General features: G+C 42.3%; 1 protein-coding gene across 1 annotated transcript in view; it reads left to right on the top strand.

Annotated features, from left to right (window-relative positions):
- Opn5 (opsin 5) overlaps nt 1-15,319 on the top strand; it is a 39,913-nt gene that overhangs the window by 21,561 nt on the left and 3,033 nt on the right. Inside the window, exon 5 of the mRNA XM_004649433.3 lies at nt 12,273-12,514. Coding sequence (XP_004649490.3) covers nt 12,273-12,514 — 242 coding nt within the window. The remainder of the gene's footprint in view (nt 1-12,272; nt 12,515-15,319) is intronic.

Below are 15,319 nucleotides of genomic sequence, written 5' to 3'. Positions count from 1 at the left end.
ACCAGGGCCTCTAGCCACTGCAAATGAACTCCAGACACATGCACCTATTTTGTGCAGCTGGCTTAAATGGGTTCTGGGGAATTGAACCTCTGTGGTTAGGCTTTGCAGTCAAGTACCTCAACTGCTAACCATCTCTCCAGCCTTGCTTTTTTTTTTTTGAGTTAGGGTCTTGCTCTAACTCAGGCTGACCTGGAATTCACTATGTAGTCTCAGGCTGTTTGATTTCTTGTTGCTTAATTTTCTGAGGTCTTTGTATATGCTAGATGTTAATCCTTGGTTTCAAACTCACAGTGATCTTCCTACCTCAGCCTCCTGAGGGCTGGGATTAAAGGCATGTGCCATCATGCCCAGCTCTGGCTCTCCATTTATTCTTTGAGACAGGATCTTTCACTGAATCTGGAGTTCACAGACTCAGCTAGACTAGCTAGCAAGTGAGCTCTAGGGGTTGCTTGTCTCTAGCCCTTCAGGGGTGGGATTATAGGTGGCCTGATCTCAAATCCTAGCCATCTCTCCAGCCTCTTTCTGTTCTTACTAACTGTTGTCATACTGCCTATTCCTTATCTCAATTACAAGGCCTCTTTAAGCTACATCTCCACCTTTCTATGCCTATAACATGTAAGTAGATATTGGGACCATGATGATAAGGTTCTTGGTGTCAGCAAGGCATAGTTTCTGTTCTTATGTCCTCAAATGCATTGAGATCTCTGTTGCCTTTCTCCCCCCCAAGCTGTCCTCTCATGCTTAGCTTAGAATGGTCAGCTGGGGGACACTTTCTCAGCTCCTCTGATGTCCTTCTTGTGTTTTGGTTGCATATCCTTCACCTACTGGAGTGGAAAACTGGCCTTTATTTTCATATGCATCCTCACAGAGTCATTCCTTAAGCCTCTAGCTGTAGATAGTGTCTTTTTTTCTCTTTTTTTTAGAGAGAGAGAGAGAGGGGGGAGAGGGAGGGAAAAGAGAGGGAGAGACAATTAGCATTCCAAGGCCTTAGCCACCACAATTGAACTCCAGATGCTTGTGCCATCTAGTGGGCATGTGTGGCCTTGCACTTGCCTCACCTTTGTGCTTATGTGGGATCTAGAGTCCAACGTGGGTTCTTAGGCTTTACAGACAAGTGCCTTAACAGCTAAGCCATCTCTCCAGCCCCCTCAGTTGTGTTTCAACACACTCAAAACCCTTTACTCTTAATTATTTTCTCTCCTTGTGGGTTTCAAGTTTCACATTTCTTTTTCTTTTCTTAGGATCTCATTTATTGTGCGCTTCCCTTGAATGTGTTATGTAGCCCATGTTTGCCCTGAATTTCTGATTCTCCCACTTCTACATACTAACTCCTGAGACATAACTACGTTTGAAATTCCTATTTAAAAGCCAAGGAGCTGAAAAAGGAATGTTGATTATATTGGACATTTCTGCTTTTGAAACAATATTCACACTATGCATGAATCTCTTGTGGCTGATTTAATAAGAGAAATGATGGAATGACAGGAAGGCAATACCTGAAGGCATAGTTTCCCCTCCCCCCAAATGTTGCTATATAATACATATTGGTACTTCCTATTCATTCATTATCACACATGGACTATCTGATCACCTGTAATATCCAGATCTACAGAGAGTACCCAGGTGTTGGATTTCTGTCACATTCCTTTTTATTGCCAGACAGCCTTCATGACAGTCCCCATGGTACAGGTTCATCTAGCACTTGGCATGTTGCCTGTAGAGGCACTTGTCATGCTGAGTCATGTGGTTTTTTAAAATTTTAACTAATTAATTTATTTGACAGAGACAGAGAGAGACAGAGAGTGAGAGGGAGGGAGAGAGAGAACGGGCATGCCAGGGCCTCCAGCCACTGCAAACGAACTCCAGACACATGCACCCCCTTGTGCATCTGGCTAATGTGGGTCCTGGGGAATCAAACCTGGGTCTTTGCATGCAAATGCCTTAACTGCTAAGCCATCCCTCTAGCTCCCCCTTTTATTCAAACTTTTACCTCATTGTAAAGGCAGGTGCTACCCTCCCTTTTTGCTTCTGCACCCTACAGCCTGGCACCTGTTAGATGTCAACCACGATCATTTGAATTAATACATAGTTGAGTAACTTAATTTAATTACTTTGATGAGCCCTGGCTTGAGTGTCTCTGCTCCTTTAGTACCTTTGATTTTGCTTTGCCTGCTCTCCCTTCCCCCTCCCTCCCACTGTCTGTCCCTCCCTCCCTTCCTTCCTTCCTTCCTTTTTTTTTTTTTTTTTGAGGTAATATCTTGCTGTAGCCCAGGCTGACCTAGAATTTACTATGTAGTCTCAGACTGGCCTCAAACTCACAGCAATGCTCCTTGCTCTGCCTCCTGAGTGCTGGGATTAAAGGCATGCACCACCCTACCTGGATTTTTTGCTCTTTCCTATTGACTGCAAACTGTTCAAAGAATCTAAAAACTGCAGTTAAGCTCATGTCCCTCAACTGCCTCCCTTCCTTTATTGCCCATTGAGTACAATTTATCAATGAGGTCAGGGGACTTCCCGTGCAGACTCTGAGGGCAGTTTGTGGGAAAGCTCAACTGTCTTGCTCATTTTTGAACTACTTAATTATTTCCCTTTGTTCTTCTTAGCTGTTCTTTTCATATAAGGCAAGCCCAATAGACTGGCCTTTTTTTATGTGAGAGGTTGAAAGCAAGAGCCAGTGAGAGGGAATTGGCATGCCAGGGCCTTCAGCCACTGCAATCAAACTCCAGATGAGTGTGCCCCCTTTGGAAATTCAGGTCATCCCATTGTAATGTTTCACTGAAATATTTCTTCTTGGAAATGGTCAAATCTTTAATTAATTTACAATTTCGTGACTATTTTTGTGATCATTTGCTCAGTGCCTCCCTTAAACTTTAGGCAACAAGACCAGCAGGTAAAGCAAAACCACTCTTCCTCATCACTTTGTTCCCCCACCTCAATGAGCACAATACTCTAACATGGTAACATGATTTCATGATGACAAAAATTTCAGACTAGTGATCATTTCCAGTTTTGCCATTGGCCTCCTGAGAGGTTTTACATAGTCAAAATTTATTATTTATCTTGGTTTTCAGGGGCCGAATCCTCTATTAAGGAATGTCCAATATTTTCTCTTCTGGGGGACTATGTGGAGGAGCTATAGAGCTCTTAATTTGAAAGATACTGAACAAGCCAATAATTCACTTCGTAGGCTCTCCTCCCTCCAGTTTGGGCCCAGTTGTAGATCTCTGCTGCCAGCCAACGGCCTGTGACCTATTCAGGGCCTAGAGACAACAGATCCTGAGATAGAATTTAGATTCCTTTCCATCATACACAAAGCTGATTCTGTTACTTGTAACTCAGACTGGTTTTGTTTTTATATATCTTTGTTTATTTGCAAGCAGAGAGAGGCCAGGAATGGGCTCACAGGGGCTCTTGTCACTGCAGACAAACTCCAGATGCATGCGCCATCTTGCGCTTCTGGCTTATGTGGGTACTAGGGAATCAAACCCTGGCCGTCAGTCTTTGCAAGTGAGTGCCTTTAACCACTGAGCTATTTCTCCTGCCCAGCAACTCAGATTGTTTACTAATTCACCCTGGGCAAACCATTTGATGTTTCTAGGCCTTAAATTTTTCATATGGGTAAGGGAGAGAGTGAGAGAAAGAATTAAGTTCTTTGTGTGTGTGTGTGTGTGTGTGTGTGTGTGTGTGTGTGTGTGTATGTGTCTCTCTGTGCATACATTGTGCGTATATGTATGCATATTTGTGTGCAGGAGGATACACCTCTGTGTGGCTACTTATGGAGCCCAAAGGTTGATGTTTGGAGCCTTTTCAATTGCTCTCCATCCCATTTATTCAGGCAGGAACTCTCACTCAACCCAGAACTCACCCATTGAGGTAGTCTGGGCTCCCCAGCTTGTCCCAGGGACCTGCCTGTCTGCCTCCCCATCCGAGGATTACAGGTGTCTGCTGCCACGTCCGGCCTCTGCGTGGGTGCTGGGGATCCAGATTCACACTCTCAGTTTGGCCCAGGAGGTGCTTTACTGACTGAACCATCAACTCAGCCCTTAAATGACCTTTCAATTATCTTAAAAACTTCAGTATTCTGTAGTACTGGTTACATGAGTTTAGTTATTTCCAGATCAGTGGTAGTAACTTTAATTACTAACAGCAGCTGGTCTGTCTGGCTAAAGGTTTGTTCTTTCAATCAGCATTTTATCTCCTAAGGGCCTCAGTACTCCTGTGACGAGCAGCCTCCCACAAGCCCCCTGCTTTGTTGAATAGATACCTATAAATCCCTCTTGTTCTTTTATCATCACCATTTCTTTTGTTGTTGTTTATTTTTTTGAGGTAGGGTCTCACTCTAGCCCAGGCTGACCTGGAATTCACCATGTAGTCTCAGGGTGGCCTCGAACTCACAGTGATCCTCCTACCTCTGCCTCCCGAGTGCTGGGATTGGTGGTGTGCGCCTCCACACTAGGCTTCCCTCTTGTTCTTCTAAGCCAGGTCACTGCCCAGTCAGGGAATATTGTTCAGTTTTAGACCAAAAATACCAAATCCAGATGAGAGAGGAACATGGCCCAAATTTGCCTCCTTTTTTTCCTCATTATAGCTTTTACTTGTTTGCAGAGGTGTGATATTTGGAGATTTGAGAAAATTGCAACTGGAAAGTGTGGTATTCTCTCTCTCTCTCTTTGACATGTGAACTCATGTTTTCTGATTGGATAGCAGTCAGGGTTAACAGATGGCAGGTGCCCTAAAGATCTCAGACAAGTTTTTCTTTATAAGTTTATGAAGGAGAGTGTAAGACACTTGACCGGGGTTGTCACTCTGAAGATAAAATAGAAAGAAGAGTGTGTGACACAGATGTTTCAAGGTCCATTGGGCAAGAGGCTGCAGAAGGAATGTAAGAGCCAAAGGCAGGGTAGGACTGCTTACAATGCAATCTTCCAGACACAAAATTGGATATCCATGACCTCACAGTGTCTGGCACTACCTATACAAGAACCTCATAATAGGAGGAAAAGCTGATGACATCAAAATAAGAGAGACTAATTGAGAGCGGGAGGGAATATAATGAAGAGTGAATTTGTGAAGGTGGAAGTCAGGGAGGGGGGGAGTTATCATGGTTTATTATCTATAATTATGGAAGTTGTCAATAAAAAAGTTAAAAAAATAGATTATCTCTATAAGTAGACAACTTAAGATTGTTGAATTACTTGAGTGCTTATAAGGTAAAGTGACAGTAAATGTCACCATCCTTATCTTTACCTGTATGAGGGGCAAAGGGGATCTGTCAATTTCCCCCTTTTTGTATTTCCTCTTTGTTTTCTCCCCCTCCTTCCCTTCCATCTTTTCTTTTTTCTTTTGTTCTTTTCTTTTCTAACACAGTCTTACTCTGTTGCCCAGACTGACCTGGAACCCACTATTTGTCCAGGGTGGCCCTGAACTCAAGGGGATCTTTCAGCTTCAGTCTCCTGAGTGCTGAGATGACGGATGTTAGCCGCCATAGGTATTTTTACCTTTCTACTCTTTGTTGGAATGCCACTCAGTGATAGGCAAGCTCACATGTGGAAGAGAGAAGTCTCAGAAATGGCATTTCCTACTCATAATATCTTTTCTTAAAAAAATAATATTTATTTATTTGCAAGCAGAGAGAGATAGAGAGACAGGTAGAGAGAATGAGAATGGGCACGCCAGGGTCTCCAGCCACTGCAAACAAACTCCAGACACATGTGCCACCTTGTGCATCTGGCTTGCATGGGTAACTGGGGTATCAAACCTGGGTCCTTAGGCTTAGCAGGCAAGTACCTTAACAGCTAAGCCATCTCTCCAGCTCCTCCTTACTATCTTTTAATTTTACTTCTCACTGGTTATGGGCAAATCCATGAACTTTGTAAGTAGACAAGACAGTAAACCTCAACTTTTTAACCTAACTCTGAAGCAGGTGGCATCTTCCTGCCTTCATTTCTCGCAGCGCACTGAGGTAGGACCTTATGTCACCTGACGGAGTCACTGAATAAGCTCTGCTATCAGTAGCCTAGCTTGCTCTCCCAAGTCACTCAGTGTGGTTGATGATGGAGAATATATTGCATCTCTGTCTTCCTTTTAGGCCTTTATTTTCTCATGGATTCCATGTCCTACTTTCCTCAATTTCTGTATTTACAGTGGCACACAGCTGAAATTTGACTGATGTTGGGGAACGAGGCTCCTCTTCTGAAATGGTCTTGCATAGAGTAACAGGGACTTTGCTCCACTTACACTGGTTGGGCTGAGCCAGAATTATGATCATAGATCCACAATATCTCATAGCCAGTGACTCTTCCACTCTGCCTCAGACACTGAGGGGACTGGGCCTCCATCCTTAGAACTGGTGCCTGCTGTGATGGTCCAGGGATATCAGAGTGTGTGTAACGCAGAGAATTTACTTTCAGCTCTATTATCCTGTTACGGTCTGGAGCACTTAGCGACCACACTGCCTTTGTGTCGTTTGGTGCCAGCTTGAGATGGAGCTGGAAACTGCTGAGATCCCCAGGTCTTCTCCAGCAAGGTTTATTTGAAACGGACTGAGTGGTGGATGTGTGATTCTTCTGCAGAAGCTAAATACACAGTCTGTGAATTCCCTCCCACAAGAGCTGTCTAATTTTGGAATTTGAAATTTTACTGCTTTGCCAGTGAACCAAAAGGCAGTGTTAAAAGTGAGGTAATTAAAAAAATAATAAACAACTTAGAGAAAATTGTCAAGTATTGGCACCTTTGTTAGAACTGATTTGAGAGCATTTGGGAGGTCAGTTTTGGAAAATAGAAATGAGGAGACAATTGAAATAGCATAAAATATGGAACAAAATGATGAAAAGTTTAAGCGGATTCCAATCTAAGTGGAAAGCTCTGGAAAAATGGGGCATAATATGAATGTTTTGGAAACCTCAGTGAAGTAAATATTAGAACAACTTCAATATTTAAGTGACTGATATTTTGTGCTATAATTTTAAAAACAAGGTCAGAGGGCTGGAGATTGCTCAGTGGCTAAGGGCACTTGGTTGAAAAGCCTGCAAGTCTGGGTTCGATTTCCCAATAAACACATAAAGCCAGATGCACAGACTGGCACATGCATCTGGGTTGGTTTGCAGTGGCACGAGGCTCTAACACAATGTTCTCTTCTCTCTCTGCCTACAGATAAACAAATATATGAAACATGGAAATGAGGTCAGGGAAAATGTTCCTCATTTTTAACTTTGTATTCAGACACAAAATAACATATGGTGTCTCATACATCTAATCTTTTCCCCTCCTTTCTGCTGTAAACTTGATTTCTACTCAGTGGAGTGTAGGGTTTATTCTAAACCTAGAAAATCTACAGTGTTTCCTTTGCTTTGTGTTTTCTCCTTCTCCTCCTCCTCCCCCTTCTTTTTCTTCTCCTCCTCCTTCTCCTTCTCCTCCTTCTTCTCCTTCTCTTCCTCCTCCTCATCCTTCTCCTCTTTCTCCTTCTCCTCCTCCTTCTCCTTCTCCTCCTTCCCCTTCTTCTTCTCCTCCTCCTTCTTCTCCTTCTCTTCCTCCTCCTCGTCCTTCTCCTCTTTCTCCTTCTCCTTCTCCTTCTTCTTCTCCTCCTTCTCCTTCTTCTCCTTCTCTTCCTCCTTCTCCTCCTCCTTCTCCTTCTCCTCCTTCTCCTTCTTCTTCTCCTCCTTCTCCTCCTCCTTCTCCTTCTCCTTCTTCTCCTTCTCTTCCTCCTCCTCGTCCTTCTCCTCCTTCTCCTTCTTCTTCTCCTCCTTCTCCTTCTCCTCCTTCTCCTTCTTCTTCTCCTCCTTCTCCTCCTCCTTCTCCTACTTCTTCTCCTTCTCTTCCTCCTCCTCCTTCTCCTCTTTCTCCTTCTCCTCCTCCTTCTCCTTCTCCTCCTTCTCCTTCTTCTCCTCCTTCTCCTTCTCTTCCTTCTCCTTCTTCTCCTTCTCCTCCTCTTTCTTCTCCTTCTCCTCCTTCTCTTTCTTCTCCTTCTCCTCCTCCTTCTCCTTCTCTTCCTTCTGCTCCTTTTCCTTCTCCTCCTCCTCCTTCTCCTCCTCCTCCTTCTCCTCCTCCTCCTTCTCCTCCTTCATCTTCTTGTTCAGTCTTGTTCTAGCTCAGGCTACCTGGAATTCACTATGTAGCCTCAGGCTGGCCTCCTACCTCTGCCTCCTGTGTGCTGGAATTAAAGGCATGTGCCAACACACCCAGCTGCTTTGTGTTATTAAAGCCACAGCATAGGGCTGGAGAAATAGGTTAGTCATTAAGGCACTTGCCTGCAAAGGCAAAGGACCCAGGTTCAATTCTCCAGTACCCATATAAAGCCAGATGCACAAGATGCTGCATGCAGGTCAAGTTCATTTGCAGTGGCTAGAGGCCCTAGTATGCCTGCTTTTTTCTCTCTCTTAAATAAATAAATAGAAAATTAAAAAACAACCACAGCATGTTGAATCTATGTACATCCTTTCAAAATGATAGCATAGTACAAAGATTTTAAATATTTCCTGTGCCCTGTTGCATTTCCTGTAAAAGGAAATGTAAGATGTAGAAAATACGGGCTAAGTGCTAATCCCTTTTTTTTTTTTTTTTTTTTTTTTTGGTCAATGACTGGCAACAATATAGAAAATGACTGTTGAGATACCATATATAAAATCACCCTATGGCAATGTTTCTTGCCTCAGTTCCGCCTAACTTTGTATTTTAACTTCCATCCAATTTTTACAATGAATATCTTGTGGTTTTCTTCAATAAGAGCTGACCCTCCCAGCAGTTTGAGGCTGCATCCAGAGATTCCAAATGCTGGGATGCAGACCTTGTGCACTAGTCTCTTTTGTTTTTCTTCTTCTTTTCTTTTTCTTTTTACCCAATAAAACTTTGCCTCACCCCCCCACCCCAAAATCACCTATGGCTTACTGAAGAATCAAGCATGGAGTCCTGTTAAATCCTTAGACATCTATTATAGCAAACTTTACAGCTCATGTTTACTTAGGGATTCAAAAAAAGAAGGTGCCTTGCACCACTCTTTACATTTACAAACAAAAGTCACATAGGTCAAACCAGATAATGGTTTCTTTGGGGTCAGCTTCTGTGGGACAACTGATGTTTGGTTGTAGCAGGTTAGAACAGCTCAGCAAGTGGGGGAGGTTTTACACAAGGACACTGGAACATGGCTGCACAATCCCCAATCAGGCTTGCAGGAGAGACAGGAGTTCTGGGTTCACCCCGTTCATCTCTTGGAGATATTCGTTCTTTCAGAAATGCAGCAAAATGAATATTATTAAGGTTTTTCTTACTTGCATTTAATTCTGGGAATGAGCTTTGGGATTCTCCAGTTGATTTTTTACATTGTGTGTGTGTGTGTGTGTGTGTGTGTGTGTGTGTATTTTTTCTGGGGATGGAAATGAGGAGCTCACATATCTGAGCAGGCATACTGCCACTGAAGCCCTGTGCTGCATTCTCACACATCCCACAAAGAAGGATTTCCAGGGCAAATGAATCCCACAGCCAGGCTGCTCCTTGGGCCAACAGACTGACACTTTGGTTCACCCCTGAGTGTAATAACTGTGCTTCCAGTAAAGCATATGGAAATGCACACCCACCTGACTATATTGCAAGAAAACCAAAAAATCCACAAATATTGTTTGTTATCATTATTGATGAAACATTTATCTCTGTCTTTACCTGACCCTCTACATAACATCACGGCCATAATATTAGGAACTGTTGCTATCTTTAAAATTTTTTGTTGTTGTTGCTTTTTTTTTTTTTTAAAGTTAGGGTACATGAGAAAAATAATAATGTGGTATTATAATGATAGCATTATTCTTTCTTAAAATTATTGTATCAGTTTCTTTATTTGACAGAGAGAAAGAGAGGGAGAGAGGCTGAGCATAGCCAGAGCTTCCTGCCTCTGCAAACGAACTTTAGACACATGCACCCTTTGTGTGTCTGGTTTTATGTGGGGAACTGAACCCAGGCTGCCCGGCCTTGCACGTCAGATCCTTTAACCACTGAGTCATCTCTGCAGACCTGATAGCGTTATTCTTACCTCTTCTCCAGGGTTTTGGGAACTCAGAGACAAAAGTAAGGTCCACGTTTAAAATCTCATAGGTGGATCTGATTAAATGCCTTCTTCCTATTATCAGGGGTATTTAGTCTTCTGATTTGTCTGATATGAGTCACGTGATAGCTATGGCACCACCTTCAACAACCCCTAAGTGATAGAGGGATGCTAGGGAATTCTAAAGTAGAGGAAACATTGTGAAGACTAAAAGTGAATGCACACTTATTTTATGTGTGAAATGCAACCATATACAGAGTACTGATTTGGGCATAGTTGCATTATTTCTTTTATAGAAAGCATATTCTTGTATATTCTCACAGCGTGAGATCACTTTGAAGTTAGTGTACTCTCAAGTAGGGCCTGTAATAAATAGCTCTCTTAAAATAAAAACCAAAGCTTGGGCTTCACCTTCCGATGCTCGTATTCTAATTAAAACTCCTCACATTTCTTGTTTAGATGCTTGTCTAAGCAAATCTGTTAAGAGTGGCAATTCTACATGGGCAGGGATGTGTCTGCTTTTTTTTTTTTTTTTTCCATTTCTTTCTCCTCCGCACCAAATATAGGAGATGTTCAGTACACTATGTCGCCTGAGTGAATAAATAAGCTGTTTCTTACCTGGTATTTTCCCCACTCCACTTCTTCTCATGGGCTGATATTCCCTTGTTTCCTGCTCATAAAATTCCTGGTTCCCCAAAGCATGTGGAATTAAGTGCAAGCTCAGTGGTCCCTTTCACACAAACCTGCATACACAAGTACGGTCTTTGTGGTCTTATCTCCCTGGGCTGCATTCGGACATCAGAGTGAATTGCGGATGAGCTTCTTCTCCAACTCCATTCTCTTGTCTATGCCTTTGCTCATGCTTGCTCCACGGCGGTTACTTCAATTTGCCAAGGTACAGGTTACGTACCACATCTTCCATGATGCTCTTCTTGCTTTTGTCTGAAAAGTTATATAATCTTTTCCTCCTCTGAGCCGGCACTGAAATCACATCAGCCTTGAGCTACTGTTATGTATACTCAAGAGGGAGGAGATAACTCAGTTACTAAAATATACTCTAGTGTCGCACCGCACTTGGCTTAGTATCTTTTCCAAAGCATGTACTTGAAAGGGTTTGCTAACTTGAACTAAGAGAGCAAGTAGGGTCAGGTAGGCTGTTGCAGGGCACTAGTTAGGATTATAAGATTCATGGGACTGAGTTAGACAAGGTGAAACGTGTGGACTTCACAACCATAGATATGTTTGAACCAGACACAGGTGCCCCACAGTTTACAAAACAAAACCTGCTTGACAACAAAACAGATATAAACATCAACCCATTCATTCATAGTTGGGGACTTCAAGTTGTATTACTAATTATTATTTTGTTTGAACATTAAGAGGTGCCTGAGGTAATTATAATCTTGTGACAAAGGAAAGCACTTTTCTCAGAAGGCTGGAGAGGTGGCTCAGCTGTTAAGGTGCTTACCTTCAAAGCCTAAGGATCCAAGTTTAAATCCCTAGTGCCCACATAAAGGCAGATGTACAAGGTGGCACATTGCATCTGGAGTTCATTTGCAGTGGCTGGCAGCCCTGGCATGCCAATTCTCACATAAATAAATAAATTTTTTTAAAAAGTACTTTTCTGGAAAAGTCTCATTTATACAATGTTGGTATGTTGGATGAATCTCAATAGCTCTCGTCTTTTCTTCATACGCAGTGAATTTCCATGATCTGAGCTTCAAACTTATAAAAAAATTTAGCCAAAATAAATACTATTTAACAGAAGTCTCTGACAAAAATGCATATTGAATTCAAGCCAGGGCAGAGTGTCTGTTTCCTGAGGCAAATGTGGCTGATTTAAAATTTCATCAAGGTGAACATATTTTCAAGTCTTTAAGCAAATGTACGTTGAGAACTTTGGAAAGCTCAGGCGAACTGGAATCTTTTTATTATGATCTTTTGCCCAAAATGTAGACAAAATCTGACAGTTATTACATAGTTATATTTTAGGTTTTTAGGTACATTCAAATTCTAAAGTGGGGAATGGATAGGATGTGGTAAGTGGGATAAAGAATTATAATAACTCCTAGGTGAAGGTCTCAGAATTCTATCATAAGCAATTCCTAGGGACAAGATAAATGGAGAAGGAGGGGTAGAGTTTATTGGTGGAGAAGAGACTTGCCCTTTCTCCACACCTACCATTTGCTTTTATTGTTCACTATTTTTCTTGATGCCATTTTCTGTTGCCTTCTCTGGTCAGGTGGCAATGCTGATTTGTGCTGGTTTTCTGATTGCCTGGATTCCATATGCAGTGGTCTCAGTGTGGTCAGCTGTTGGAAGGCCGGACTCCATCCCCATTCAGCTCTCTGTGGTGCCAACTCTACTTGCCAAATCAGCAGCAATGTACAATCCAATCATTTATCAGGTCATTGATTACAAATTTACCTGTTGCCAAACTGGTGGCTTGAAAGCAACCAAGAAGAAGTCTTTGGAAGGTTTCAGGTAAAAATTTAGAAGCTATAAGTCAACTATATTTTATTCATCTTCAAATCCTGTGGTGGCTTGAGCCACTTGGGTTGGAGCTTAGCTCCTAAGGAGTTGAGTCAGGAGGATTTTATTTTCTATTCATCAAGATTCCTGGAACCTGATTATCAGATATGTAGGGGTTGGATGTTGGATAAATTGTGAGAAAAGGAATCTAATTTTGATCTTAGAGCAATCAGGGTTCCACATCGTGTCAGAGCAATCACTGTGATTAATGTTTCCGAATTTCCTTCTTAGAGACTGTGGCAGTTCACATCTCATGGCTGGGACAAAACACCTGATCAAATTCAGCTTATGTGAGGAATGAGTTTATTTCAGCTTACAGTTTCAAGGGGAAGCTTCACCTTGGTGAGAAGAATGGGGCAAGAAACATCAAGAGAGTGAGCTGGCTAGTGCTGGCAAGCTCAAGGCCTGACCTCAGTGACACACATCCTCAAGCAAGGCTTCACCTCCTAAGTTACCACCAACTGGGGACTGAGTATGAGGCTCAGTCATAAACACATGAGGCTATAGGGGATATTTCACACTCAAACCACCACAGGGGCCAAGTCCATTTCTCTCCAAGAGTACTGTTTCATAAAGCAATGATTTATAATGAGTTCTCAGAGCAGAATGACTTTTTCACTGTCTGGGGACATCAGAGTTCTTAACTAAAGCATGAGATTTAGGCAGAGGTAGGGTAGAAAGGATATGACATTGTAAAAATTATTTTATTTTATTTTTATTTATTTTACAGAGAAATAGGGGGAGGGAAGGGGGATGGACATGCCAGGGCCTCCAGCCACTGTAAACAAACTCCAGATGCTGTGTGCCCCCTTGTGCACCTGGCTAACATGGGTCCTAGGGAATTGAACCTGGGTCTTTTGGCTTTGCAGACAAATGCCTTAATCACTAAGCAATCCCTCTAGCCCAACAGTTTTTTCTTTATGTCAGGTTCTTTTATTTTATACTCACAGAGTCTGAAGTTATTGTTGCTTCTTGTTGGATGGAAACAGGTTCAAGAAACGTTAGGGTTGGGTAAGCTGCTCATCTTCACACAGACAGAAAGCAGCAGAGTAGGGATCTAAATTCAAGGATTTTATCTCAAAGTGTGTGTTCTTTTGTCTGCATTGTCTTTGCTATACTATAGATAGGAGGGCTTAAGAACACAGCATTGTTTTTCCTAAAGGTCCAAGTCTCAGGGAGACTAAAGAGCTAGGAATGACAAGGTCTTCTGAATTCACTTAAGATGATAGTCTTTGAGTAAAAAGTGGAACGTAAAAAAAGAAGTGGAACACGGATCTCAACTCATTGTCTGTGCTGAGAGGAGAGAGAAGGCCCCAGGTTCTCCAAATCCTTTTAATTGTTACTCACTTCATGTATAGATATTTTTCCAATACTTTCCCCATTGAATTAATAAAGGGCATTGGAGGGAAAAAATTTGCTCTCAGAAGATGAAGAGTTTTGTTCAGTTCTCCTACTCTGCTTCAGCAAGTGATGTCTCGTGAACTTTAGTTTCCTTACTGTATGCACACATGGTCGAATGAAGATGACAGGAACATTCAACAGTTGCTTTGTTGAGAACGGCTAGGGCTGTCTCCTTCCTCTGGTGTTCCAGCTTGCTTTGGAGATGACGTGGGGCTGAATGATTGCCATCATGGCTAGGATGCTAGGCACAAGAGGAGCTACAAATTGGAAACAGGGGATACTGTTTAAAATGGATATTTCAACTTTTTTTTGGGGGGGGCACATTAATTGCCTATGATCAGGATTAGCTGATAATAGTAGGAAGTTGTAACAATTAAGCAAAATGGATGTATGAGAGGGGTGTAGGTGACAGCCACTCGTGGGCTTTCATTGTTAACGGTTAACTTCACAGATGAGCTGAGTTCTTACATTCAAGGGCTAAATGCATAGCTTTAGGAGGTAATAACGTGTTTCCTGTATTGGGTAAGGATACTTTATTATGAATGCAGGACGAGAGAATAATTTTAATGGGGCTTTTTTTGGGGGAGAAAATAATGGAGCACTTCTTTATTTAAAGATGAGAACTTGACAGGAATGGCTGGGAGCAAATTTCACCTGGCTCATAATTTTGCCTCAGACTGGCACTGGCTCTTCATTCTGTACATCCCCTCATAAGTGAGAACAGACATAAATATTCAACATTTATCAAGGGGAAGAGGGAAATTTATATGGAAGAAATTGACATAGGGCCACAAACCTCTGGGAAAAAAAAAAAAAATCACCCAGGCAAGAGACAGTTCAGCTGACTCGCCTTCATTAACCACTTATATGTCTGAGATGCAGCACTTGCTTTGGTGAGGAAGGCTGGGCTATTCCCTTCTGCTGGAGTTCTACCTTCCTTGCAGATGATGTGGGGCTGAATCATGAGGAGACTTTGGGTTCTAGAAACTAAAGTATCTTTTGAGGGAAAATCCTGAAGCGGTGTTGAACTACAGGGTTTTAAAAAATTTTAGGTTTTGAGCCGGGCGTGGCAGTGCATGCCTTTAATCCCAGCACTCGGGAGGCAGAGGTAGGAGGATCACTGTGAGTTTGAGGCCACCCTGAGACTCCATAGTGAATTCCAGGTCAGCCTGGGCTAGAGTGAAACCCTACCTCGAAACCCGCCCCCCCCACCATAAACAAAAAAATTAAGGCTTAACTAACTTTTATTTATTTTTATTTTTTTTAATTGACAACTTTAACCCTCATATAGAGTATGTGATTATAAAGAGGCTTGGAGGGCATGGTAGAAATCTCCTTTAGTGTTGAGCTCTTATC

The sequence above is a fragment of the Jaculus jaculus genome, chromosome 8 (assembly GCF_020740685.1).
Source record: "Jaculus jaculus isolate mJacJac1 chromosome 8, mJacJac1.mat.Y.cur, whole genome shotgun sequence".
Taxonomy (NCBI): Eukaryota; Metazoa; Chordata; class Mammalia; order Rodentia; family Dipodidae; genus Jaculus; species Jaculus jaculus.
Note: the sequence above shows the minus strand (reverse complement) of the source record. Positions and strands in the feature narration are given on the sequence as shown.